General features: G+C 42.9%; 1 protein-coding gene across 3 annotated transcripts in view; it reads left to right on the top strand.

The window, feature by feature from the left end:
- The window catches only part of FBXW8 (F-box and WD repeat domain containing 8), a 189,018-nt gene that overhangs the window by 28,922 nt on the left and 133,281 nt on the right, over positions 1 to 26,815 (top strand). For all 3 annotated transcript variants that reach the window (XM_029619164.1, XM_029619165.1, XM_029619167.1), the window contains exons 3-4: positions 12,151 to 12,315; positions 22,577 to 22,665. In XM_029619164.1, the coding sequence (XP_029475024.1) occupies positions 12,151 to 12,315; positions 22,577 to 22,665 (254 nt within the window). The remainder of the gene's footprint in view (positions 1 to 12,150; positions 12,316 to 22,576; positions 22,666 to 26,815) is intronic.

Genomic DNA, 26,815 nt, shown 5'->3' with positions numbered 1-26,815 from the left:
TTTCTGGTTGCTGCTGCTCGGCTTGCTGCAATTCAGAGATCCAGGCTTTGTCTTATAGGGATCACGTTCTTGTTATTTCATCGGCTTCGGTGTCCTTTCATCTGGTTCCTTCCTTTATGCCATAAGTTTTGTCAGATTTTCATATTAATCGGTGGTTCTTCCAGCATTTTTTCTCAGGAAGAGCGTAGAGCATCATTGGTTCTATGCAGCTGCTTGATGTTTGCCAGGCGGTCATCAGATACCTTGAGACTACAAATTCCTTTCGTAAGTTTCCCAGGTTTCTTTTGTGGTGGTGGAGGGCCACTTAAAGAAGAGGTTGCTTCTAAGGCAGCTTTGGCTAGATGGACCAAGGAAGCCATTTCTTCAGTGTATTTGCTCAAGGGCTGGAGGGCCCTGGAGTTTGTCAGTGCTCATTCCACTAGAGCACAGTCTGTTTAGGGCAGCAGAGGCTGTAGAGGTGACTCCCGCTGACATTTATTTGCAAGGCGGCAGATTGGTTATCTTTGCGTTCTTTTTCAAAGCATTACAGATTGGACCTTCTGGCCAAAGAGGACGCAACTTTTGGACCTGGGGATCTTGAGGCGGCCCTTGCTTCCTCTCTCCCTAATTAATTGGGCTTTGGTACTTCTCATATGTAGACTGATCTGGACTGGTGTAGCAGGTTGAGATGGATGGAGAAATTTTTATCTGTTTAATTTCCTTTCCATGAATTCTACTATACTTATCCTGGTAAGTTGTGCCTCGTTTTGGTAGTGAACTTGGGTGTGTTGGATTTCTGTCTCGCTTGTGTTGAGCAGGGAGCAGTTCTCGTTCCTGTCCGTTCTTGAGTGTTTTTTCTTGTTGCAGTTTAAGAACAGGTGTTTTTTCCAAGGTAAGACCACTCCCTTATTCTGTTGGAAATGTAATGTTGTGATTGCAAGCTGTGGTTTATTACAGTGCTTTGTCAAGGGAATACTGACTCTTTCTATTATGCACCACCTATTAGTAATGGCTCCGAGGGAATAGAAGAATTGTGTGCTCTGCCTCCATCTTCTGGTAGATGGAAAAAGCCTACTGGTATGGACTGACCTGGATTGGTGTAGCAGGACTCATAGAAAGGAAATTTTAAAAGGTAAAAATTTCTCCATAATCCCTATTCCATTATAATATCTTTGAGCTTTAACATAAATTTATCACCATATAGCTTCATTATGTTAAAATAATACATTAATCCACAAAATAGTAGTATGAAGAAGGCTGATCAAAAACATTTCAATGAGGGAAATCCCTGTTAATTCCAATCAAGAAGTGGTGCAACAAGTCTCCAGTGAGTTGTACAAACATTCATTGCTTCATACAGCACATTTTTCAGCATTAAGGTCCCATAATAATTCCAACAAGTCACAATATAATCTGATGGTCCCCCAGCAGCAGAAATTCGAAGTTCTATAATGGAATTCAGTCAGTCAAGATGCAAACAGACTAGGTCCCCTGACATGGCCATGTTTCACCATGTGGTTTCATTGGGAGGGACATTACTATGCTTTTAAACACCATTCAAGAATATAAATTGCTTTCTGTAGTAAACATTTTTAAAAATCTAATTAAAAAAAATTATTTTAACTATTAAGTTTTTATCTATTCTGCTTTTTGTCTCCATCATGATGTGCTGCAGCCAGTCACTTATGATCTAGGTCATGATGTTTGCAGGATGTAAGAAGGAGGCTGAACTAGCTTTGATTTTAAACTCCCATCCCATTGAATTATGGCAGCAAGAAAACTGAAATAAATCCCTGTAGAGTGGACCAAACATAGTTTAACTTAGGCTGTCTAGTGATTTTAGTCTAATAAATGTCAGGCAGGCTTGAGAAATACTCGAGCTGTACGATAGCTCAAATCTGCAGTAGCAGAGCATAATGCAGGTTAGGACTAAAGTGTTTTAGAAGAATTGTGGTTTGTCAGAAATAGTGGGAGATCAAGACATGATGTAGTTGCATAGCAGTAGCTGAGCTGGGATATGTGTAAGGCATATAAAAATTGTTTGGTGGGGAATGATGTCGGTAATGGAGGAACAAGGCAGTTGTTCCTTAAGACTGAGATGCAGTCCCTAAATTCCGTGTGGAAGCATGCTATTGAATTGATGGGGTAATACAGGTCAAAATTCTGCGTAGGTCCCAATAAAGGAATAAGAGGGTACTATGGGATTAGGACTGAGATGCATTGGCATGTAAGTATAGTACTGGAATAATGTTCTTATAAGTCAAGGTTGAGCTGCATTAAAGATATTCTGGCTGGGGAATCTTATCTGACTTGTACTCATGCTGTGCTTCACTTTCACTGGTGCTAGTCAGTTACTTTCATGAACATTAAAGAGCCAAAAAGAAAAGGTTCTGATACATATGCTGTAAACTGAAGTGCCATGAGCTGTGAAGCCCTAGTACAGAAAATAGTGTAAAAATTGTATCTTCCATTTTTGAGATTTGTATATTCCTTAGCAAAGCAGGTTTTAGGAAACATAATTCTAGCTCAGATTTTGCACCTTTTTTGAACTTGTAAACTCTAGCAGAGATGATAGTTGATTGAAAGCCAATGACTGATTTTTACACACCATCTCACAGTGGTGCTGTAAAGTGAAATGCTGGAAATGGTTTTATTAGAGACTTCTTGCAGCTGCGGCTCACTCAGTGGGGCTTTTACTGGCTCTCTTCTTGCCAATTCTAGTACATTAAGAGATATCTGCATTAAAGATCCTTTGGAAAATTGAAGCTAGTAGCTGGTGTTGCAGAATTTTTTTAATCTAATTTGATTAAGAACCCTCCAAAAGATTCTTAATACGATTTCTTTTTACATCTTGAATATTTGTCTTTATGGAACTGAAGGCTCTGATTAGCCAGTGTAATATGATCAATTAAAGAAAAGAGGTATTTTTTTGAGCCGCAGAACTGGGAAGACTTTTTTTTTTTTTTTTTTTTTTTAAGATAATTCTAGGGATGTGCTTTTAGTTTCAATCTGAATGTAAAAATATGGCAAGTAAATGTTTTTGAGTCAACCGAACCAAATGGCTGCCATCCCCCCAAAAAATCCAACTCCTTTCGACTGTGGGGGAAGAAAAGCTGTGCATTTTATGGATTTGAATCAAGGTAGCGTGAAGCCAGTTGGAGATGGGATAAAAAAGGAGCAAAGCCATTCATGTTTCAGCACTTTTTCAACCAGTTTATCCCAGCTGGTAGCTGTATGTCATAACTTCATTTTTTTTTTTTTTAAGGTGAAAGTGAAACTAAGAGCACTGAGCAATCATGGTTTAGTTCAGTTATAGCTCTATTGGATCTTAGAGAGAGAAGGCAGAGATTGTGAGGCTCCTTGCTTCAAAGCTTGAAAACTTAGATTGAACAATAGATTAGAAAAATGACATTTTATGGGAGAAAGCAAAGTGTGGTGTTCACGCACTGATACCATGCCTAGCTGTGGTTTAGGGTGCTGCCTAGTAGCAGGAGAAAATTTGTACTCTGTGACGGTTACAGTGTGCATCATCAGGGTAAGATCACTACTACAGCTAACACACTGCCACTGTTGCTTGCAGTATGTGCACTGCAGTAAATTAGAAGCAGCCTCCCACTCTCTCTGTGTAAATCAGTGTAGCCGTGTATTGATTCTTGTGTGTGTGACACTTGCAGTAAGTTTGAATTATTTTCTTTGTGTACATAGTTATTCAGCAAGCATTATCAGTTAACTCATTGTGCTCTGTTTGTGGTACAAGTGATTAACTGGTCTATTGTCTGTCTGTGTACGCTAGGATATACAAACATTGTGGCACTAAAAGCAATTACCCACAAATGATCTTTTTAAATAAATTCCACCATGTCATTAGCATCAAGAGGCAAGCATGGCAGTGGGAGAAGGAGAGAAGTTTTTTTTTCTTCAGACAGACTGGGAGCCAGAACAAGTAGCGAGAGGCATAGGATTAAGGACCTGGAGCCCTTCTGTCATGCTCAGAAGGGATTTGTTTAAAGTGGAGAAACCAGTTAGTGAGGCATTTGACTGATGAGATGGAACAGCAGCTGCCTGCTCCTATACCCAGGTTAGCATGGTGCATGGGCAGGAAGAGTCAGATTCAGTAGAGTAGCAGTGGATGGAGGAGATCAGTTTATTTCTAGTAAGATAAGATGGAGTAGTTATTTTAGGTGGAAGAGGGGTGAAGTGGGTCATAGAAGGAATGTATTTTTTCCAGTTAGAGTGGGGCAGGGTAGGTTGGGGTATAGGAATATGATAGGAAAGTTTGAATGGAAGGGTTTTTGGTTAAGGTTGGCTTTATGAATAAGTTTATTGGGGTAGATTTTCAGAGGAGCGCAAACAGCCTACTTTTTTTTGCGCTCCAGGCGCAAACAAAAGTACGCTGGATTTTAGTAGATACGCGCGTAGTCGCGCGTATCGGCTAAAATCCTGGATCGGCGCGCGCAAGGCTATCTATTTCGTATAGCCTGCGCGCGCCGAGCCGCGCAGCCTACCCCCGTTCCCTCCTAGGCCGCTCCGAAATCGGAGCGGCCTAGAAGGGAACTTTTCCTTTGCCCTCCCCTCACCTTCCCCTCCCTTCCCCTACCTAACCCACCCGCCCGGCCCTGTCTAAACCCCCATCCTACCTTTGTCGGGGGATTTACGCCTCCCAGAGGGAGGCGTAAATCCCCGCGCGCCAGCGGGCCTCCTGCGCGCCGGTCCGCGACCTGGGGGCGGGTACGGAGGGCGCGGCCACGCCCCCGGGCCGTAGCCACGCCCCCGTACCCGCCCCCAAAATGCTGCCGACACTCCCCCGAAACGCCGCGACGACCGGGCCCGCCCCCCGACACGCCCCACTCGGAGAACCCCGGGACTTACGCGAGTCCCGGGGCTCTGCGCGCGCCGGGAGGCCTATGTAAAATAGGCTTCCCGGCGCGCAGGGCCCTGCTCGCGTAAATCCGCCGGGTTTTGGGCGGATTTACGCGAGCAGGGCTCTGAAAATCCACCCCATTTTTTTTTAATGATTTGTTGAGTCCGAGAAGCCAGATTTGCTGATAACCAAGTTTCAGTAATCAGTAAAGAGCGGGATAGCACTATCTCAGTTGTCCTTCAGGATATGAGATGATCCATTGGATATGGGGGGGGAGGAGTGGTGGTAGTTTTTATTACCATCTAGGTTAGGGTGGATTTTGGTATGTTTGGAATCTTTTCAAACTAATTGGATCATGGTGACTTATAGCCCACCAAGATAATCTTCTTGGGGACTTGGAGGGATTAGCAGCATTTATTGAGGTTCCCATTTCTATTTATTTATTTATTTAACATTTTTATATACCGGGATTCATGCAAAATTTGCATATAGTCTCGGTTTACATTGTAACTGAAAAACAAGCATGAAGAATGCAAATTACATAGAACAGGGCATTAAAACTTGGGACAGAATATGTGGGGAAAACTTGGAACATAATAGAGGAAGGAAAAAATGAAAATTTATCTTATTGTAATATGTGATATTTTAAGCTTGGTTTGAAAGTCTTTATATAGCCTAATGGCTAGTGTGGAGGTGTTGATGTATATTATTATCATGATTGATTTTTAGTAGTGGTTGATTTCAATGTGCATGTGGATAAAAGACTTTTTTTTTTTTTTTTTGGAATACAGAGTATTTCATGGTCAGACCACTCCCTGATAAGCTTTATGTGTTGTGATTTCTTAGGGAAAGCAGAGAGGGGAGCTAGAGAAAATGATCTGGGAAGTATTAGAGAGAATTCATGTGGATATATTTTGGGAGGAGGCAGAGAATAAATTAGTTGATGTGGTAGCTGATTATGTGGGAAGTTTAGTGGATGAGTGGTATAGGAATATTGTTCGAATGGTAGATGAAATTGCTCCTTGGAAAGAGCAAACCAAGAAGAGGATTAAGGGGGATACCATGGTTTTCAGAATCTTTAAGAAAGTTGAAGAGGGAAGTTGGAGAAGTCGCAGAATGTAGAAGAGAGTACTTATTCGCTGCCCATCTCCAACTCTTCCCTTGCTGCAGTTGTTTAGAGCAAAAAAGGAAGTATACTTAAATGCAATTAATGCATGGAATATGCCTATGGCGGTTTTTCGTATAGTGAATAATCTGTTTGGTAAGTTGTCTCCGAGGAGAAGAGAGAATTCAAGCTGTGAGGAATTTCAAGATATCTTTTGTGGGAAGATTAAGGGATTTCAAGATTTGGTTCAGTCCAAGATTCAGGGAATGAGTCTGGGATCTTCTGTTAAGGCAAAGTTGGTAGTGAGTGGGGCTCTTCTGGAAGATTTTGACTCCATTATCAGTAGAGATTTTGAGACAAACATTGAACAGGATTCTGAGTACTCTTTTGTTTTAGATCCATGTACAGCAGGCCTGGCGAAATTTCTCTCTGATTATAGGGATGACATTTTTAACTTGGGTAAACTCTTGTCTGAGTGAGGGGTTGTTACCAGGAAGTTTAATACATGCTATAGTAATTCCTATTTTGATCCCTTCCTTAGATGGGGAGGTTTGTAGGCAAATATTTCCTTTGCAGCAAAGGTAATAGAAAAGATGGTGACTGACCAGGTGATTTTTGTTTGTGGAAGATATTCAGACATTAGATGGGAGTCAAGCAGGATTCAGGAGAGATCTCAGTATGGAGATTGCTGCTTGCTCTGTCTGATATTCTGAGACAGACAGCTAGGTGGGACTGTGGCCCCTTATCTTGTTGGACCTGTCTTGTGCCTTTTGATTTGGTGCATCATGATAGTTTAGTTTTTATGTGTAAGGAAACTTGAGTTGGATGGAGAGATTTAGAGTTGGATTTTTCCTTTTTACAGAAGAGATAATTTGCAGTTAGAGTAGGGAACTCGTGCTTTATTTATTTTTTACTAGTTAGTGTAGCATCCCCCAAAGATCAATCCTCTTGGCATTACTGTTTATTATCTTTATGCATCCTCTGGGACAGGTGATTCGAGCTTTAGGATGAAGAGTTATATCTGTACAGATGATATACAGCTGGTGGTTTCTGTGAGGGGAGTAGGAGGGATGTCAGAAAAGGAGCTGAAAAACAGCTTGCAGGTTGGCAAGGAATCACTTGATGCGTATTAGAAAAAAATGGAAATTATAAGGATTGGTCCTCCTGATCTAGAGTTTCCCTTTTTGAAAATAGTGTTGAGGGGTAATGTGGAACTTTTCTTGGAGGTGACTAAAGATCAGGGAATGCAAGTGGATGCGCTGCTAAGTCTTGAGCATCATGTACTGTTAATGGCATGCTTTTTAAGCTCTAGATGTCGATAGGCTGCAGCCTTTTTTTGGACATATATTCAGTTAAGATGATGGCACATGCAATATTTATCTGTCCTGGATTATTGTAACAGTCTTATGGATGGGGCCTATCTGATAAGCTCACCCATAGGCTTCAGTTGTTCAGAACATTGCGGCCTGCGTGATTTAACGGAAGGCACACCAGGTAAGAGCATTCCCACTACTCCATAAGCAGCATTAGCTACCAATTAAGGCAGCGCGGAGTATAAAATGTTAGAATTAGTTCATCAAGTGATGAGAGGTAATACCCCAGATTATCTTTGGGGATAAATTTAAGATGGTACTGATTGGGATAGGCCCTAAACTTCAGCCAAACAGTATTACTTGAGATCCTATCTTTTTGGGAAGTGAAGAAAGCTCAGGAGAAGGCAAGAACTTTCTCTGTAATGGTTCCATCACTGTAGAATGCGCTTCCAGCAGATTTGAGGTTAAAAGTGGATCATACCTGGTTTCAGAAAATTTTTGAAGATTTGGGTTTTTCCAGATTATTAGACTGATAGATTAGAAATAAACTGAATATATTAGGAGTTAGGATGGGATGGGAGGAAGAGTAATGTATTAAGGATGGTGTTTTTATTCTGCTATTGGGGAAAGGATGGTTGAAAATTGGCCCAGTGGGGATTGGATTTCTTGATGTCACAAATATTTGTCTGTTATTGGTTTGCTAGGTTGTGTGTTTTGTTTTTTTTGTTTTTTTATATAATTTAACTTTTTATTTGGACAAACAATATACATGCCAGTAATTTTCATACAGCTACATCTCCACAGAGACAGTCAGATTATCCAAACATTTTTATACTCCCCTACCCCCTACCTAGTATACAGCAAATATCTTTTCTAGTATAGTTGTTGCAATGAAACAGCATACCCCACATGAACAGTAACAAAGTATGTAGATATGTAACATCTGCATTATACAGAAATAAAGTATAGTGCGCCTGACAGCTCTCTTGAACTCAAAATATGACAAACCATTGTCTCGGCTCGTTCTTAAAGTATATGATGTGATGAAAAAGTAAACTGACATGCCATTGATCAACCTGTGTACCAATTGACCTGAAGCCATTTGTCAAAGGGAGCCCAGATTTTCTCATATCTAGCTAAGGTATCTCTGAGAAATGCAGTGACTTTCTCCAGGTTATGCTTTTATGTTTTAGTTCATTGTACACTGTCTAGGTGATTTCTTGGGAAATCAGCAGAAAATAAATTTGGTAATAGGTTGGCAGCAGTAGTGGGAGAGTACTAGGAAGAGCATCAGCTAAAACCAACATACAGGTCAATTCAGTAAAGTGCGGCCGTGGTTACCCCGCTCCTAACCCGCTTTCTACTTACTTTCCGGCCGCGTTAGCCCTTCCTGCGATACACAATCCCCTTTAACCGATTCTTACCGCCTCTTTAAATCACCGGGTAACCCCTTCCGCCCGCAGCATGTATATTAGATGTAAACGATCGAATTAGCTATTCCCTCCCGTACAGTAACGCGTGCCCAGACTATCGCTTTTTTACCCTGCCGTTTTGCCGCGCGTTTAACCTGCTAACTTACTGCCTACCCTTACCCCTGCGTTAGAGGCAGGGGTAAGGGTAGGCAGCAAATTTACCCCCAGCCCCCGCTCACCTGCCCTGGCCGCGTCAATGGGTGCTGGTCTCCGGGGCAGCGCCAGTCCTCTTTCCCCCCTCCTCCCGAAGCAACGAAAGTGGAAAAAATCGAAAAAGCCAAAAAAAAAAAGTAGCAACGAAGTGGACGGTTCTCCTACGCTCGGGATTGCCAGTCCTCTCTCCCCTCCTCCCGAAGCAAGGTGCGAAAAGCAGCCTTGCTTCGGGAGGAGGGGAGCGAGGACTGGCAGTGTAAAGCAACGACTTACTTTTTTCATAGCCCTCTTCTGGAGACTGACATCGGCGGAGATGGATCGCGGCTCCCCTGCCTCCCAGAGGCGAAGATGGATGCCTCCACGGGCGAAAGCGGCCCCTGTGCGTGCAATTGGGCCGCTCAAGGCATGACGTCACGACATGTCAACGCCTGCATTGCCTCCTACCCTACTTTATGTGACCCAGTACAACCAGAACTTGTGGAAGCAAGTCCAGGAACTGTTGGAGCACCTGTCTCAACAGTAGCAGGACGCTTTTGCGGCGGTGGTCAGCAGGGTCCGGAGGCGGGTAAACATGAGGTGAGAACTACCTTCAATGTTTTTGAGATGGCGGCCAGAGTGGCTGCAGTGGGCATTGGCACCCTCAGGATGGCCTGGCTCCGTGCCTTGGACCTTTGACCGGAAGTCCAGGAGAAACTGGCAGATTGCCCTGCACGCGGGAGAATCTTTTCAGAGATAAGGTTAGGGATGTGGTGGCCCAGTTGAAGGACCACTATGAAACCCTTCAGCACCTTTCGGCCAGTACTTCTGACCCGCCATCCTCTGACAGAAAATCTTCGCGACAGGGCTCTAGGAAGTCCTTTTATTGCCAGAGGAAATATTACCTTCCTGCCTCAAGGGAATGCATGCCACGTGCGGCTGCCTGGGATCATTCCAGGCAACAAAGCCCCAGAACCCAGCCAGCCCTCCAGCAGAGCACCACTATGGGATTTTGACTGGGAGTGGGGGAGCATAAGCCAGACAGCCATACTCTGCGCCCTGCCCTCCAGTTGGGGGGGCAGGCTGTGACTTTTTGCAGGTCATTGGCCCCATGTTACCTGAGACCAGTGGATTCTCCCCATTGTTCACCAAGGATACCTGCTAAACTTCAGGGATACCCCTCCCTGCCCCCACCATGTCCATTGTGGGCCTCGTGTGCTCTTCAGAAAATACTTTTGACAGAGCTCTCTACCCTTATAATGGCAGAGGGTGAGCCTGTTCCTCTGCACCAGTGGGGACTGGGTTTCTACTCTCTGTATTTCCTGATACCAAAGACAACAGGGGGCCTCTACCCTATTCTCATCCTAAGAGCCTTGAATAAGTTTCTTCAAAGAGAAAAGTTTAAGATCTCTTTGAGCATCCTCATCCCACTCCTGCAAAGAGAAGACTGGCTGTGCTCCCTCGTCTTGAAAGTCGCTTACGCCCACAGTGAGATCTTCCCTGGTCACAGGAAATATCTCTGGTTCGCTATGGGCAGGGAATACTTCCAGTACAGAGTGTTTCCTTTCGGCCTTGCATCAGCCCCTTGGGTTTTCACCAAGTGCCTGGCAGTTGGGGCGCACCTCCGTGGTCCAAGGGAGTTCATGTGTTCCCCTACCTTGATGACTGGCTGGACGAAAGCGCCACTCAGCATTGGGGTGCTGCAGTATCTGGGGTTTGTCATCAATTACCCTAAGTCCCATCTCATCCCAACGCCATGAGTGGGATTCATCGGGGCCAGACTGGACACAGTTTGAGCCAGGGCGTTTCTGCCCCATGATCGAACACTTGCTCTGTTGTCCCTTGAGGTTGGTCTGTCGATGCCAGCAGGTTTTGGCTCGCCTCTTGCTGCTTCTGTGCATGTGCAGAGCGCAGTGTGCGCAAGTGACCCATTACCTCAGTGCGTGTGTCCGCATTACGCGGCCTCACCAAGTCTCCCTGTCTTGGTGGGAGGACCTGTCCTGTCCTATCTGGAGTAGGGAGTCCCATTTGAAGTTCCCCCGCCCCAGGTTATACTAACCACTGATGCATCCCCCCTGGGTTGGGGGGCGCATTTGGACAGCCTCCATATGTAAGGTCACTGGTCTGCTCAAGAATCTCAATGCCAGATCAACTTTCTGGAGCTTTGGGCGATCTGCTGTGCTCTCTTTGGGTGTTTTGGGATTGCTTGTTTCTTAAATCAGTCCTGATGCCAACAGACAATCAGATGGCGATGTGGTACATAAAGAGGGGGGCAAAGGCTTGCTCCTGCTTTGTCAAGAGGCGGTGCAGATATGGGCCTGGGCGCTCTCACAAGGTATGCTCCTACGAGCAGTGCACCTAGCAGGGACAGAGAATGTGATTGTGGACCACCTAAGCCGTGTGTTCCGATGGCACGAGTGGGCTCTGGATCCAACAGCGGACTGGATCTTCCACCTGTGGGGAACCCTGGACATGGACCTCTTTGCCTCCCCTTGCAACAGCAAAGTGAGCCACTTCTGTTCCCCATTCAGGGCAGACGGACTACCAGCCTTGGATGCCTTTGCCTGCCATTGGGGCAAGGGTCTTCTGTATGTGTATCTTCCGCTAGTAATGAAGACTCTCTTGAAGCTCCAGCAGGACAAGGGGACCACATGTTATAGAATGGACGCACGTGTATATTTAAAAATCTACCCTTTAATTAACCATTAATTTTTTTTACCTCTGTATACTGCTTTTAATTCACTGACTAGGCAGTATAACAGTATTTAAAAATACTTCAAGTAAGATAAAAATAAAACTAAATATTGAGGATCCTATTTGCAATGCAAATTATTGTGCATTTTTATTTTGATGCTGGTGAGGGGATCTTATTCTTGTAGACTTCTGCTTGACTCTTCTATAATAGTTTTTTCTCCTCTGTGGTAGAGCAGCAAATATATGTTGAGGTTTTACTTTGTTAGTTCAATGTGCATATCTTTGCTGCTTTACCATGGTTGTAAACAAATTTAGTCATTTCCATTTTCCAATCCTTATGTCCCTGAAATATGATCCTCATCAAGTGATAACTTTTGGTACACATTGTCTGGATTACATACATACTAGAATGTAGGTTTTGTGATGGAGAGCCTTATGTGTGTGTCTGGTAAATATCCTTATCGTTCATATTGAGCAAACAAGAGTGTTCAGTTGATGATAAAACAAAATAAATGTTTCTGTGTTTAATTTTACACTTCAGGAAAGCTGTCTGTTCCTCTATCATGTTGTTGTTTTCATCTCCTGCTACTGTTTTAGGTGAGCAAAACTTGGAAAGTTCTTGCAGAAGATGAAGTACTTTGGTACCGGGTGTGCCAACAGGAGGGATACTTGCGTGATGCCATTATCTCAGATTATCCTTGCTGGAAGCATGTGCTTCAGGACTGCCGGGTAAAAGAGAACACTTTACGAACAAACTGGAAGGTAAAGCACAGTTGAATGGACCTATATCGTGTGTTAGAAAAATATTAACCCTATTTTTCTGTCTTATACTTTGACATATCTGTACATGTCATTGATGCTTTTTGAGTTAATATTCTTTCTACTCTGGACATTCAGTTTTCAATTTATTTGGTTTATATTCTGCCTTTCAGATACTTCATAGTGGATAAGATTCAGGTACCATAGGTATTTCTATATTCCCAGAGGGTTCACTATCTAAGTGCATGATTTACAAAGGCTTTCTCCCATTCTGTGTCTATGGGAAAAAAATGCTTAGGAAATGAGTACCTAAATTTATACCTGAGACTCTCTGGAGGATGAAGTGATTTGCCCAAGGTCACAAAGAGCAGGACATCTTTCTGTTCCACACATTTTGCTTTCATTGGTTACACCAACTTATATACTATTACTAAGCATTTATGTAGTGCTACAAGGTTTAGATAGCACTGTACAGACATAAAAGTGAATTCCTGCTCTGTGGATAGATGAGTATTGAGGACTTCGGTGAGTGGTTTATGCTCAATAATCATTGCTACAAATTATTAAAATACTAGATTGATTTAAATTCAAAACACCAAAAGCTTCCATGATGACTTAACTTGGCCTACTAAATTTTACTAATATAAAGGCACAAATCTGGATGTACTATTTTATATATATATATATATATATATATATATATATATATATATATATATATATATATATATATATATATATATATATATAAAAGAAAGAACCAATGAATTGACCAAAATTTGAATGTGTAAGAGACTAGCTTGTTAAATCAAAATTCAAAAACGCTTGATTGATTGGTAAGATGTTCAATCAAGGAGTCTTGTCTTACACGAATGTCATAAAAAGATAATCCAATCCACACTAGCTTTTAAACCCAAGGTTCCATTGTACTGCGTTCGTATAGCCATTTTTGCTCAAACTGATACAATAATTTTTCTCTGTCACCACCTCTGATTAAGAGGGATGTGATCAACAACAAAACATCTCAAAGGTGTGGTGTGGTGTTAAAGGTGCATCTAACTTGTTTTTTTAAGCAACTTCTGTGCTCGTAGAAATGGGTCCCTAACTTTCTTTTAGTTTTGCCTACGTAAACCATATCATATGGACAAATGATCACATATATGACGAACATAGAATAACATGAAGTATAAAACCATAGCTTGTTCTCTTGAAGTCACTGGATGAACAAACACTTTTAATTGTGTAAATTGTTTAATTATGTGTCAATGTCCATTTGTGATGGCCAATTTTTTTTTTTTATTCCTGACAATGTTCAAAATGATTTTTCAATTACTGATGATAAAGGAGGAGACACACACTCATATTTTTAGAATGAGAATAGGTCATTCTTTCTTTATTTTCAAAACACGGACGTAAAGAAACAATTTCCTAATGTCGACAAATACATTTATTAATCATTTGATATTGAATACTGTATAACACATCACTGTTACGTAGCGGGGTGTTTAGTGTGCCCATGGGCCTCAGCCCGGCCCCAGATGGCTCCAGGACCGAACCGAGGGGTGACAGCGTGTTCCGCTATGGCAGACGGTCTGACCCTTTGCCAGGCCTGCAAGCTCCCAAGGCCAACAACAGAATGATGTTGGAATGTGAATGGTCCTCCGACCATTCCGAGCCCTTTTGGACCTGCCGCTTAAATCGGCATGGAGCAGCAGGCCTGGCCTGAGGTCGAGGGCAGACGGGCCTTGACACGAAGACATAGCAGACTAGGATTGATGCGACGGCATCACAAACATGACGAGGAACTTGAAATCCAAACAAGACAAGACGCAAGGCAGGAGGACATTGGCACTGTCTTTCAGGGCGCCCTACACAGCCCGAGGAGGCTGGTCCCGGACCACGCTGGGAGCAGGACAAGCGCAGGAAGGATCCAATCGAGGTGGGACTCCGGAGCCGATGTCATCCGAAGCACCAACACCTCTGGCAGGACAAGACTGCTCAGGAGCTCAGGACACCAGTCCACCTGCAGGCCTCTTCAACCCGGGAAAGACGTCGTCCGAGGGAGCAGGACCAAAAGGCTCAGGAGCACAGACGTGAACACCAAAGAGGGCAGGACACCTGGACGAGGACCTCAGGCACGAAGACATAGCATGAAGACATAACTTGACATGGCGAGACGAAACGAAGAGGAGCTCCACAAAGAAGACCTGACTGAGTTCTGGCAGGCAAGAGCCTCCAGAGTGAGGTAACGCCGATACAAGGCAAGACATACTGTGAAGACAGCCCTTTTATAGGGCTAGGCAGGAAATCCATCCTTAGGTGGAGCCAGCACACTTCCTGCATCTGGCCCTATAAATGACATGAAGAGACGCTCGCTGGCGCCTAAGGGAAGCAGTAGGAGAGCTGTGCAGGACTGCAGACAGCGGCCTGCACAGACGTACAGCGTGAGAGATGCAGGGCTGGGCCTGAGGAGCAGGCCTGATGACGGCAGCGGCTCCAGCCAGTGCGGGAGGCTCCGGGGGCGGCTCCAGCTGCCACTCCATCCCGGGGATGCGGCCTCTGTGCCGCGAAGACCACAATGACGTCTGGAGCGGCATTGGCTGCGAAGAGGAAGACAGACAAGTCCGCGGCTCCGACAGCGGCGAAGGGCGGCTTGATGGGCGGCCTCTGGGCCGCAGGAAGTGGGCAGGCCCGACGGCGGCGTCCATGCCGCGTCGGGTGAAGCAGCAAACAGCAACGGGTGAGTGCCTGCTCGCGGGGAGACCCGCGGGCAGGGTTCATAACTGTATCTGAAATTTTCTTCATTAGTGGAGTTAACAACACTGATCTGTCACTAAATAATGCTCTCTTATAAGCTGCTTTTACACAGGCATAGGGATAACCCCTAGCTATTAATTTCTCACTTCACTCATGATTCTTTCTTATTGTTTATAAATACATCTTAAGAATTGTGGAAAAGGCAAACTTTTTTTCAAAGGCAATGGATGCAAACTCGAAAAATAAAAAAAATAAAAAATTCAGTAGGCTAATGATAAACCTTTAGTCATAGAATCTCCTTCTAATGTTTTGGTCACAAAGATGTCTAAAAATGAAATGCTAGAAAAATTATAGTTGAGAGTGAATAGAGTGTTCTTATTACAGTTATTGAATCATTTATGAAAACTCAGTTCTGTCACTGTACCTGCCAGTATAAAAATAAATAAAATCTGTAAAACATTTCCAAAAACACATATGATTAATGAAAGGTGAACCCAGCTGGCTTCATATTGGGCCATGTATAAATGAAGGTGCACATTGCTGTTCCAGAAACTTGTTGGTAATAAGTAACCTGAAAAAGAAAATAGTTCCTCTAAAGGGTTACAGATGCAATCTGTACTTTGAATTCTGATGGAACTTGGTGCAGGCTTTGAGCATATTACAACTTTTATAATCAAGGCACTCTCTTGTGGAATAGATGTATATAAAGAATTTACATCCAGTGTCTTGAAGATCGATGATTGTATTGGCTCATCAATGCTATGCAATAAAAGTTGGGAAAAAAAAAATAAAATTGGCTTATTTGCTTTCAATGAAAATTCAAATGTAAAACTTCATCCATAACACATACCTGGGTTCCAGACATTGCATGCTCATTACCAGATAGTAATTTTAGTGCACCAAAAATGTGCGCTAACGCCGTAATATCTTATTACTTTGGCCTCCTAGGAAGATGAAGGTCAGCCACCTTTTGAGGTGGAATTGGTTTATCTGCACAGTGAACAACAGTCTTGCATGGAGCAGGTAAATTGAGCACACAGGATGATTTTGTCTTGTCAAAAATTACAGAGTGAGTGACAGAGATATGATTAATACTTCCTAAGTGAGTTTCGAGTTCTTCATTTGTCTCATGGTCAGAATAAGGGTAGATTACCGGAGTCTACGTACATGTATACTGCTTTAGAACTACTTTATCTGTTTAAAGGATTTATGGTAGAGAGAGCGACATTTCTTGCTTAGCAAGGTTGTTCTAGATTGATAAACAAGACAGGTGTTAGTGTAATTGGTTTGCAGTTTTTACTTGCCAGCAGTGAATTTGTGAACCTGTTTTTTTTTTTGGTTTTTTTCCCCCAGTAGTTTCTTAATCTGATTAGTGACAGATGCTATTTATTTGTCTGAAAACTGACTTTAGCTCACTGAACAAAAGTAGCATTGCTCTCAAGGGGCTGCGGATTACGGATTCTTCAGGGCTTTGTTAGTGTGCCTGTGCGTGTCTCATACTGATTCTGGAACCATGATGGCCACTACTCATAATTAGGGATATGCATTTTTGTTCGTTTTGTTTCGTTTTAGTGCATATTATTTCAAAATTTAATGCATGCTAAAACAAAGCAAACAAAAAAAAAAAGAAACATTTTTCCCTGTACAGCCCTATTCATAACCTGCTAAGTTCTGTTTTTCTAGGGTACTGACCTGTAAAATGTGGAACAGAGAGAAAAAAAGAGTAAAGGAATTAAAATCATATGCTTATTGTTAATCAGTTAACAGTAAGTGTCTTTTTCTTTTACCTCTATTTTCTGATTAAAATTCTGGTTGGCAAGAAGTTATGGGTATGAAAATGGGACAGCAACCAACTTCAAATGAGTACAAGAGATATAACACAAAGGGACTTGTAATGAGACACTGCTAGGAAGAATGGATGATTAAGAGAAGCTTTCTCATTTTACCTGACAATAGACAGTCATTATAGTGGCATGTCTCTATACTGTAAAAAAAACAATGTTAGGGGCTCTGATGAGCATTGTGGTGCCTCTGATGCATTCATACAGCAATGCCAGTGCTGTATGAATGCCAGAGATTCTCTTACACCCCCCCCCCCCCCCCCCCAACAGCTCTCCACTTATAGGTTACAGTGGAAGGGGTTCAATGTAGAGGGGAATGGGAGAGCAAAGGAGTTGGGGCCTGTAAGGATAGAGCGAAAGGGGTCTGAGCCTGTCCCTCCGCCACCAGAGAAGGGGGGAGGGAGTTGGGATGGCAGGACCATTACGCCTCACGAGATCCCCCTCGGCTACCGCTGCAGCTCCTGCCACCGCCTCTGGCCCTTTGTGTGCTGGGGTGGGGGGGGGGAGCGGAGCAGAGCAAAGACGTAGGAGGAGAGGGGACACAAAATCTCGCCCGTTTTAACGGGCTTACTGGCTTGGACTAAATATTTTACGATTCCATTTCAATGTTTCTGATTGCATTGTTAAATTGAATTTTCATAGATTTCGATTTATTTTCATTTCGATTTAATTATTTCGTGTGACATTGCGTTGGAATTGAGCTGTGTCGCTTACCATACCGTTCATTTAGTGCGTATAGTTTGTTTTTTCTTTTTTCATTTCTAGAATTATGCGGTTTACATCTAGACACGGATTGCTTCTCACATGGACAATTACCGTATTTTTTTGCTCCATAAGAAGCACTTTTTCCCCCCAAAAGTGGGGGGAAAATGTCTGTGTCTCTTATGGAGCGAATATAAAAAAAAAAATAAAATAAAAATCTACCCCCCCTCCCCGACCTGCAAATTAATTTACTACACCCCCCAAGACCTGCCAAAAGTCCCTGGTGGTCCAGCGGGGGTCCGGGAGCGATCTCCTGGATTTGGGCCGTCGGCTGCCATTAATCAAAATGGCGCCGACGGCCCTTTGCCCTTACTATGTCACTGGGGTCGACCAATGGCAGCGGTAGCCCCTGTGACATAGTAAGGGCAAAGGGCCCTCTGCACCATTTTGATTACTGGCAGCCAACGGCCCAAGTCCAGGAGATCGCTCCTGGACCCCCGCTGAACCACCAGGGACTTTTGGCAGGTCTTGGAGGGTGGGGGGTGTTAATTAATTTAAAGGGTTGGGATGGGTTTTTTTTTTTGGGGGTGGGTCCCACAGAAATAGAAAGACAAAAGTTTTCTGATCTGGGAAACGGACTGAAATGGCCCTCCCCAGACCCGAAAACAAAATGGGGAGAAAAAAAAATGTTATGCACTCCCCTAATTTGCTCCATAAGATGCACAGACGCCAGGGGACAGAGCCGGTTTAGCACAAATTTTTTTTTTTTTTTAATTTTCCCCCTCTGAATCATAGGTGCGTCTTATGGAGCGAAAAATACGGTATATGTTGCGTGTTGTAGAGTCGGCAAACCAGACTATCTCTATATCTGCACAGATACAATCTCCCCCCCCCCCCCCCCCCCAAAATATTATAACATTCCCTCACCAAAACCATCTGGGCCCAGTGTACTCAATTTCGGAAGCCTAATAACCTCATGAATTTCCACCTCTTGAATAGGAGCCTCTAGACCCATTTTATCTATTGAGACAACTTTGGGAATTCCAAGCCCTGAAAAAAGGACAGCTGGGTATCCACCAAATGTTGTGCACTCGTATAGAGCTATTCATAAAGATTTAAATCCTGCCAGATTGGCAAGTGTATCTTTACATTGCTGACCTTGATAGGATAATAGATTAATAAATGTATTAGCCTTAGCATTATGCACTAAATTAGCCAACTGCCTTCCCGTCTTACTTTCCCACTGAAACAGTTTATACTGAAAAAACAAAAGATTTTGCTTAACTTTAGATTCTAGAAACACATTCAAGTCTCTATGCACCCTATATAACTGCTGCTTAATAGTTCGAGTCGTTTGCTGAATATGAACAGATTTAAGCCCCAATAACTGTTTTGAGAGTTCTAATATCCACTTGACTCTTTCCTTCTTTTTTTTTTCACCTGATATGCAATTATCTGCCCCCGCAGGACCACCTTTACTGCATTCTAAAATAAAACAGGACTGATGTCCTCTGAGTAATTAAACCCTCTGCTCTCCTTCCACTGCCCCCTCAAGAAGGTGGCAAATTCTTTGTAAAAATATCATCAAACATTTTCCACAGAGGTGGAGTCCCCACCCCTCTCAGAAAAGAGAAATTTAGCTGTTACCGTAGAATGATCTGAGAATGGGACTTCCACCATGTCACATGATTGCAGTTTATCAAACCCCGTTTCAGTGAACAACAAATAATTCAGCCTAGAATATACATTATGAGATTGCGAGTAAAAAAGTCTTTATCTTCTAGATGTAACATGCGCAGAACATCAATAAGCGTAATTCCTGGCATAAAAAACCTATTCCTATATCAGATTTTTTAATAGCTGGTTGACAGTCTAAGGAGTTACTAACGATGGTAAAATCATTCCCCATATACACCAAACATCCCTGGAAGAAAAACAAAATGGTGATTAAGGAAGAGGAAAAACTTATGAACATACACATTCAGTGCATACACATTTACTAATAGTACTCTTTTCCCATACAAAGTCCCAGCTAGAACTATATACCTACCCCCCAAATCTTTAATCTGATGGTCTAGCACAAAAGGAAGGTTTTTATGAATTAGAATAGCCACCCCCCTTTGTCTAGCAGAAAACAAAGCAAAGTAACACTGTCCCACCCACTCTCTTCTCAGTTTGACATGTTCACTATCTTCCAAGTGGGTCTCCTGCAAAAAAGCGATATGTTTTACACTTTTAAAATTCCATAAGGACCTTCTTCCTCTTAATTGGCGAATGCAGTACATTAATATTTAAAGAGCTTATATTAACCTCAGCCAGAGTGCAAAAAAGAACATCTCCATTTACAACGAATATTAGCTCTTGTTGGGAGGACTCCCCAGGCTTAAGTCCCCGTCCCCCCCCCCTCATTGGGCAGCAAAAGAAGTAATCTCCACACAGACAGTACATTTGGGAATTCAAGAAGACAATAGCATAGTCAGATCTGTACACCACTCAGCTCATCAATCCCCTTTAGAACACCATTTTCATACTTTCCAACATTCAACCCCATTCATACACACTCTCACACCCTCAGCTAGCCACAATACCCAAAGAATTCCCCACCACCCCCCAAATCAACTTCATAGCAACAATCTCTGACTTCCAGGATGAACAGACATCTGTGTACTCCAGCACTGAGGTGGACTCTCTTTCCTCCACGCCAGACACAGCCCTGTCTGTCCAACTCTCGAAGTCTCCCAAGATCAATGGCGAGTTGTTGGGAGCTGTAACCTCCACAATCTGGATACTCTAAATATTTTTTTGTGTCTCCAGCTTATACAATCTCCAGCGGAGCACTGTAGCCACGAAGAGGAGCGGACTATCGGCCATATCGCTTGCATTCTAGTCCCCAGGAAAGCACTAGGGGAAAAGCAGCAAATTCCCTAATGTCTTGGAAGAATATTGTACTATCAAACAGCAAATACTTTCCAGCACAGCTCTGCACATCTGAGTTCTCAATCGCTATTGCTTATAGATAACTTTGTCCCTTATGAGCGATCATAACAGCACGCTCTTGTGCAACACTTATCACTGTGCAGAACAAACTTTAAAAAATAAAAAGAAAGAGGACCCAGAACTAAACACTGCAGCACAATGGCTAGAATATGCAAATTTAGCTGCACTTAGCGTTATCACTTTCCAAATGTGGAACACTAAACAAAATGGGTGTTAGCTTAAAGTCATAAGATCCTCAGCCCAGCTGCTCAACATAGCTTTGGCCTCCAGTCCAATAGCAAGCAAATGAGTTTCCCCACTGCAGCAGAAAAGCCTTTGGATTTAAATCAAGGAGGTTTGCCATAATGGTATGAGCAAAAGGCCCTAGATCTCTTCTTCTGCAAAGCTGCTCGATTTACCTTCTACATTTGTCTGAGTCTGGTGTCAAGATGAACTCTGTTAGGATCCACCTTGGTGCAATTGGCGCTCTTCATCTCCATGTAGAAAGTAACCTCATCTCTGTACAGCTTTTGGTTGTGTGGATTATGCGGGGTCTGTTTCATTTGAAGCCTTCCATCTGGCCTCCCACTGAGTCTTGGGACCTGAATCTGGTTTTGTCCCAGCTGATGAAAGCTCCCTTTGAACCATTGCATTCCTGTGATCTGAAGAACCTTACGTGGAAGTTTGTGTGTTTGGTGGTGGTCACTTGGATGCATGGGGACAGTGAGCTTCAGGCTTTAGTAACTTATCTACCTTATATTAAGTTTTGTCATGATAGGGTGCTCCTTGGAAGAGAAGTCCATTAACTGCTATTAACTGCTATTAATCAAGTTTACTTAGGGAATAGTCACTGCTATTAATTGCATCAGTAGCATGGGAACTTCTAGGTGTCTGGGTAATTGCCAGGTTCTTGTGGCCTGGTTTGGCCTCTGTTGGAAACAGGATGCTGGGCTTGATGGACCCTTGGTCTGACCCAGCATGGCAATTTCTTATGTTCTTATGTTCATCCTAAGTTTCTGCCTAAGGTGGTATTGGAATTTTCATCTTAATCGGTCGGTTCTTTCCAACATTTTTCCCAGGCCGCATGTCAACTTAGATGAAGAAGCACTGCACAGTTTTTCTTGGCCTTCTACCTGGAAAAGACTGAAGCTCTTAAAGTCCACCCAACTCTTTGGCAATAACAATCCCCATCTAAGGAAACAAACAGATGATTTTAACTGGCTAGAAGATTGCATCTCCTTCTGTTATGCCGAGGTGGATTTGAATCTGGCAGCTTATGTCAAGGCTCACTCTGATAAAGCCATGGCAGCATCAGTGGCTTTGTGGGAGACAGTGATTGGGGAAGGAGAAGGGGGGAATAGGGACATGTCTGACATAATCAGCAGTATCTGAGGGATAAAGAAAGTATCATCGATACTAGCTAGAAACATTGCACTAACCTGCTAGCTTTCCCAACTGTTTTGACACACTGCTTAAAGGTTATACATGCTGAATATCCACCCAGGTCTAGTGGCTGCTAGTTCTTCACCTCCAAATATATACTGGCCTTTGGATTTCTGCATCTCACGTGCCACAGAGATCTTGAACGTAAAAGCATTGCTACCCTCGTTGTAATAGAATGCCATGAGACAGTTTTTCATATGTACAGTGTTACAATTTGCATTACTACAATTTAAAAATATGTTTATGTACTGCACATATGTAAAATGAGGACCAGAAGTCATGTAAGATCTTTGACTGAATATGCCAGCAGTATTTGCTATACATAATAGGATGTTAATGTTAGAAAAATACTGTAAAAACTAGATGCAGGTTTGTTTGAAGCCTCACTTCACCATTAGTTTCCACTATAAAAGTTAAAATTCATTCTGTGAAAAAGCAGAAGATCTTTGGGGTAAACACAGAAGGATGCAGAGAAAGAAGTGTCTGCAATGTGGTACTGTGAGGTGCCCCTAATAACTCAACATGTTGCTTGTGTGTTTATGCAGAACCGAATTGGTGCTGTGAGCCAGCTGCAGTATGAATTGGGGAAAGTTCTCTGTGATGTCCATTCTTTTGATGGCGTTGTTATTGCTGGGTAAGTAATGTGGCATAAGTAACACTTTTTTTTTTTTATTGTGACCTTGTTTGGATGCAGCAGCTTGCTGTAAGGCATGTGTGCATCGTGCTTTTAATATAATTACATGATAGAGAAATGTGTTAATGCAAAGTTACTGTTTCTCTTGTCTATTTACAGTTCGTTTAGCTTTTCAGTGATGGGAGTCAATAGATTGTAGATCAGTTGCTTGATAAATTACAGGATGTTGCCTCTCCGGAGTTTTTTCTTTTTGGTTTGTGCAGGGCTTCCCAAACCTGTTCTGGTTTTCCCAAAGCCAGTATGAAAATGTATTTCATAAATATTCATGATGGATTTTCTGAAAAGTTGATTGGCATCACCAGGACAGAGTCTCCAAATGAATTTTTGTTATACAAATACTGTGATAGGAATGAATTTCTTTCTTATACACTGGTAGTGATATCAGCTGAAGACTCAAGTTAAATCCTTGAGCTTAAATCCTACTTGTTGGCCTGCTTGAAGTAGAGGCTGCTGCTTAACTGGTATACTTGACTCCAGGGATAGTTGACTAGACCAGTGATTTTCAACCTTTTTTTCTATCAGGACACATCTGATGCATGACACTCTGAAAACATGGGGGTAAATGTAAACATATTCTGCATCTACAGGAATCTCCCACCCTCCAACAGTGGGTGCAGAGCAGAATGAGAATATTTCCCCATACAACTCGCAATACCAAAAAAAAAAACCCTCTGATTTTGGTGTCATCTTATTTTTATTTATTTATTTAAAACTTTTTTTTTTTTTTTTTTGTTGAAACCAGAGAGAATATTGAACAATGGCAAGTGATGAACATGATAAAATAGAAAAGTCATCATTAAAGACAGGACTGAGTGTAAAAATGACAATCGTCTCTTGGGTTTCATTTTCTAATAAGTTAATATGCATCTCTTCCTCCCCCCCCCCCACACACACACACACACATCACACACCATACATAGGCACATTCATTCTGGGCTGAGATAATAGAACTTTTTTTTTTTTTTTTTTTTTTTTAATGAACTGGTAACTTTCTTCCACATGAGAAAGTAGTCCTTCAACAGTAGCAGGCGCTTAAGGTGCTTTATTGACTTTTGTCGTAGTAATTCCAGCTGGACTTGTTGCATAGACAGTCACCAGTTATAGACCAAAGGCAGAGAGTCTGAATTCCACTGAAGTAGGATCTGTTTCTTAGCCAGTGTCAATGCAATAGAGGGGAATTGTCCACACCCTCTAGGGAGTGCAGCACCATCGCTGGGCAGATGTAAATAAAATAAAGCCCCCGACCAGGAAACTGGTCTACCAAGTATTTTTTCTACAAGTCCCTGGATTTGTGTCCAGTAACTATTCAACTTGGGACAGCCGGTAAACATGTGACAGTCCCCACATGAACATTACATTTAAGACAGTGATCCAAGTCCCAAAGTTGCATGTGTTATAGACAAATTATGTAGCAATTTGAATTTAATCTCTCGCATAGCTGCTGATGGCAGTTGCCGCCAAATTCCTAAAAAGGCTCTCTTTAATATTTCAACTGAGATGGGTTCTTCTGGATCGGTCTTCTACCCGTCGGTCAGGCAAATAAGATGTGGGTCAGGGAGAGTGGGCTTCAGTTGCATGATCTAGACTGCAATTTTATTAAACTTTGGAGGGGTGTCAAAAAAGGAGTCTTCCGCATCAGTCATAGATAATGAGCTCAACTCACCCTTGCAGATTTGAGAGCAATAGTGATGACCTTGTAAATATGCGAAAAACTGTTTTTGGGGAATCTCTCAGCGTGTTTGTAGCTGCTGAAAAGAGTAAAAAACCTTAGTCTCATCATCTACCCACTGGGAGAGAATATGAAAGCCTTTACTGGCCCATGTTTTAAAGACACCACTCTCCCGACCAGGCAAAAAGCCATTATTTGCCTACAAGAGATAGGCAGGGGGGATATGTGACTACTGCGCCCAATAGACTGATACCACCATCGCCATGCCTTGCCATAAGCTCGTAACCGGAAAGGTATGGGAAGCACAGAAGTTAACCGTAATCTGCTGTTCCAAGAGTGCAATATTGTAGAAAATAAAAATATACTGAAGCATGCATCTGAATACAAAGAGCTTCCATCGGTCAAAAACAGCCAAAGTGTATCAGACTTCAAAAGAAAAATCATAGATAACCTATGTGACTTAAAACATAAAAGCATATTTAAGTGCTGATAAGATCTAAAACAGAAATGTCTCGCTCCCAATGGTCATAAACTCACTGCGACTATAGGAGTTAACTGGAACTTGACACACACAGTGCTGGAAAAATGACCTCCTTGGCTGGAAAGAATGGATCGCTGATCTTCAGAATGGCGTTACAACCTTCGGCCTCCTTTAGTTGCTTGTTGCCATTTTGGAAGATTCTCGAAGGTCAGCGCAGGTTCCGTAGCCTTAGGTATACTGAAATTCACCGGCACGCCTGCTTATCTAAAGGAGTCTGCTACTTCCTTCACTGTTTTCACCTTGTGGGATACTCCATCTAAAGGGAATGTCCAGCGATACTTAATGTTGGTAGAGCACAATGTACAATTGACCTCTGTCAGCTCGTTGCGTTTGCGAATAGTAGAAGGAGCGAGATCTTGATATCGCAATCTTGTGGCCCTCCCAGGACCAGTCGGGTTGCTTTCTTGCTGTTTCAGTTGTTTGAGCCTTTTGCTGGAAGTTGTGCAGGCAAATCACAATGTCTCTGGGTCTGCTTTTGGATCTCGGGCCTAAGGCCATATGGGCGCACACAATTTTAATGGTCTGTAGCCGTGCTGTGGTGTCATCTCCTCCTAAAGGGCTGTCATTAAGAAAAAATAGACACATCCTTTCTGCCACGCTCAGTGCATCCTTGTATGCTTCTGTGTCTGGAACCCTGCGCACTCTTATGTTGCACCGGCGAGACCGGTTTTCAAGGTCCTTAATTTTCTCTTGTGTTTCAGTGTTAGTTTTTTGCAGTTTATGCTGCTGGGCCGCCAAGTTAGAAATGAATGCCGAGTTGCTCTCTAAGTGCGAGTCCAGGTCATCAGTTCTGCCGTCCATGGCTGCCAAATCTTCGTGGATTTCAGCAATGGAATCCATGATTTCAGATTTGTGCTGTTTCAGATCTGCTCTGAATTCCATGAACCACCCCCGAATCTCGTGTCTGTTGGGGAAAATCAGGTAAACCTGATTCGGCGGATGTGGTCTGTGTGCCATCGGTGGTCTGGGGCTCGCAGTGAGTTCTTCAGCCTGTCCGTCGTCGGGGTGAACAAACTCAAGCGGTTGCTTGCTGAAGCCATAATGTTTCGAGTCTGTCATTTTCCACTTGGAGGTCATCACGATGGTTAATGTGATGTTGGGCTCCTGTCTTGACCAGAAAAAATGCACTTTTGCTACTCTGGGTGGAAGGCCGAGAACCCGGGGTGAGGAGCACGATCCTCAAGCATCCATCTTGGATGGCTGTATTACAACACCCCCTTAAAAACATTTTGAGCTAGCCTTTTGCTGGAAATTTATTTATTGCTGGAAGATATGATAAACAATGTGGCTGGGTTACAAAATGCTACAAGTTCCTGGAGGAAAAGCCCATAAAAAGTTATTAAGCAGGTAGATTTGGGGAACTCTTTGGGATCTGCCCAAGTGCTTGTGCCCTGGATTTGGTCGTTGCTGGAAACAGGATACTGGACCCTTGATCTGAGCCACTATGGCAGTTTTTGTTATTGTGCTTAGAAGAAAATAGAACAAAAATGCATTTTAAACTCAAAAGTTTAGTATTGTAACATAACTAACCAATTTGATATAGCAAAGTTGCTTACTTATAGCAGGTGTTCTCCATGGACAGCAGAGCAAACAGTGGGTGACATCATCCAAGTCGGCCTCCATTTTCTCCCACCCAGAAACTACTTTGAGTTCGTGCTGGGCATGTGCATGTGTTCCCTGTGCCAGCGTTGCCACTCACCCTCCCTCAGTCTTTCTTCTAGCTTGTGTTTAACTTTCTGAGGAGGGAGGGATTGTGTGGTTGGTTGTTCTAAGGTCCATGGAGAACACTTGTTACAGGTAAGCAACTTTGCTTTTTCAATGGACAAGCATAACAAACTAGCCACACAAAAGGGGGCTCACCAGGTTACTTAATGTTTTGC

This window comes from Rhinatrema bivittatum, chromosome 11 (genome assembly GCF_901001135.1).
Source record: "Rhinatrema bivittatum chromosome 11, aRhiBiv1.1, whole genome shotgun sequence".
Classification (NCBI taxonomy): Eukaryota; Metazoa; Chordata; class Amphibia; order Gymnophiona; family Rhinatrematidae; genus Rhinatrema; species Rhinatrema bivittatum.
Note: the sequence above shows the minus strand (reverse complement) of the source record. Positions and strands in the feature narration are given on the sequence as shown.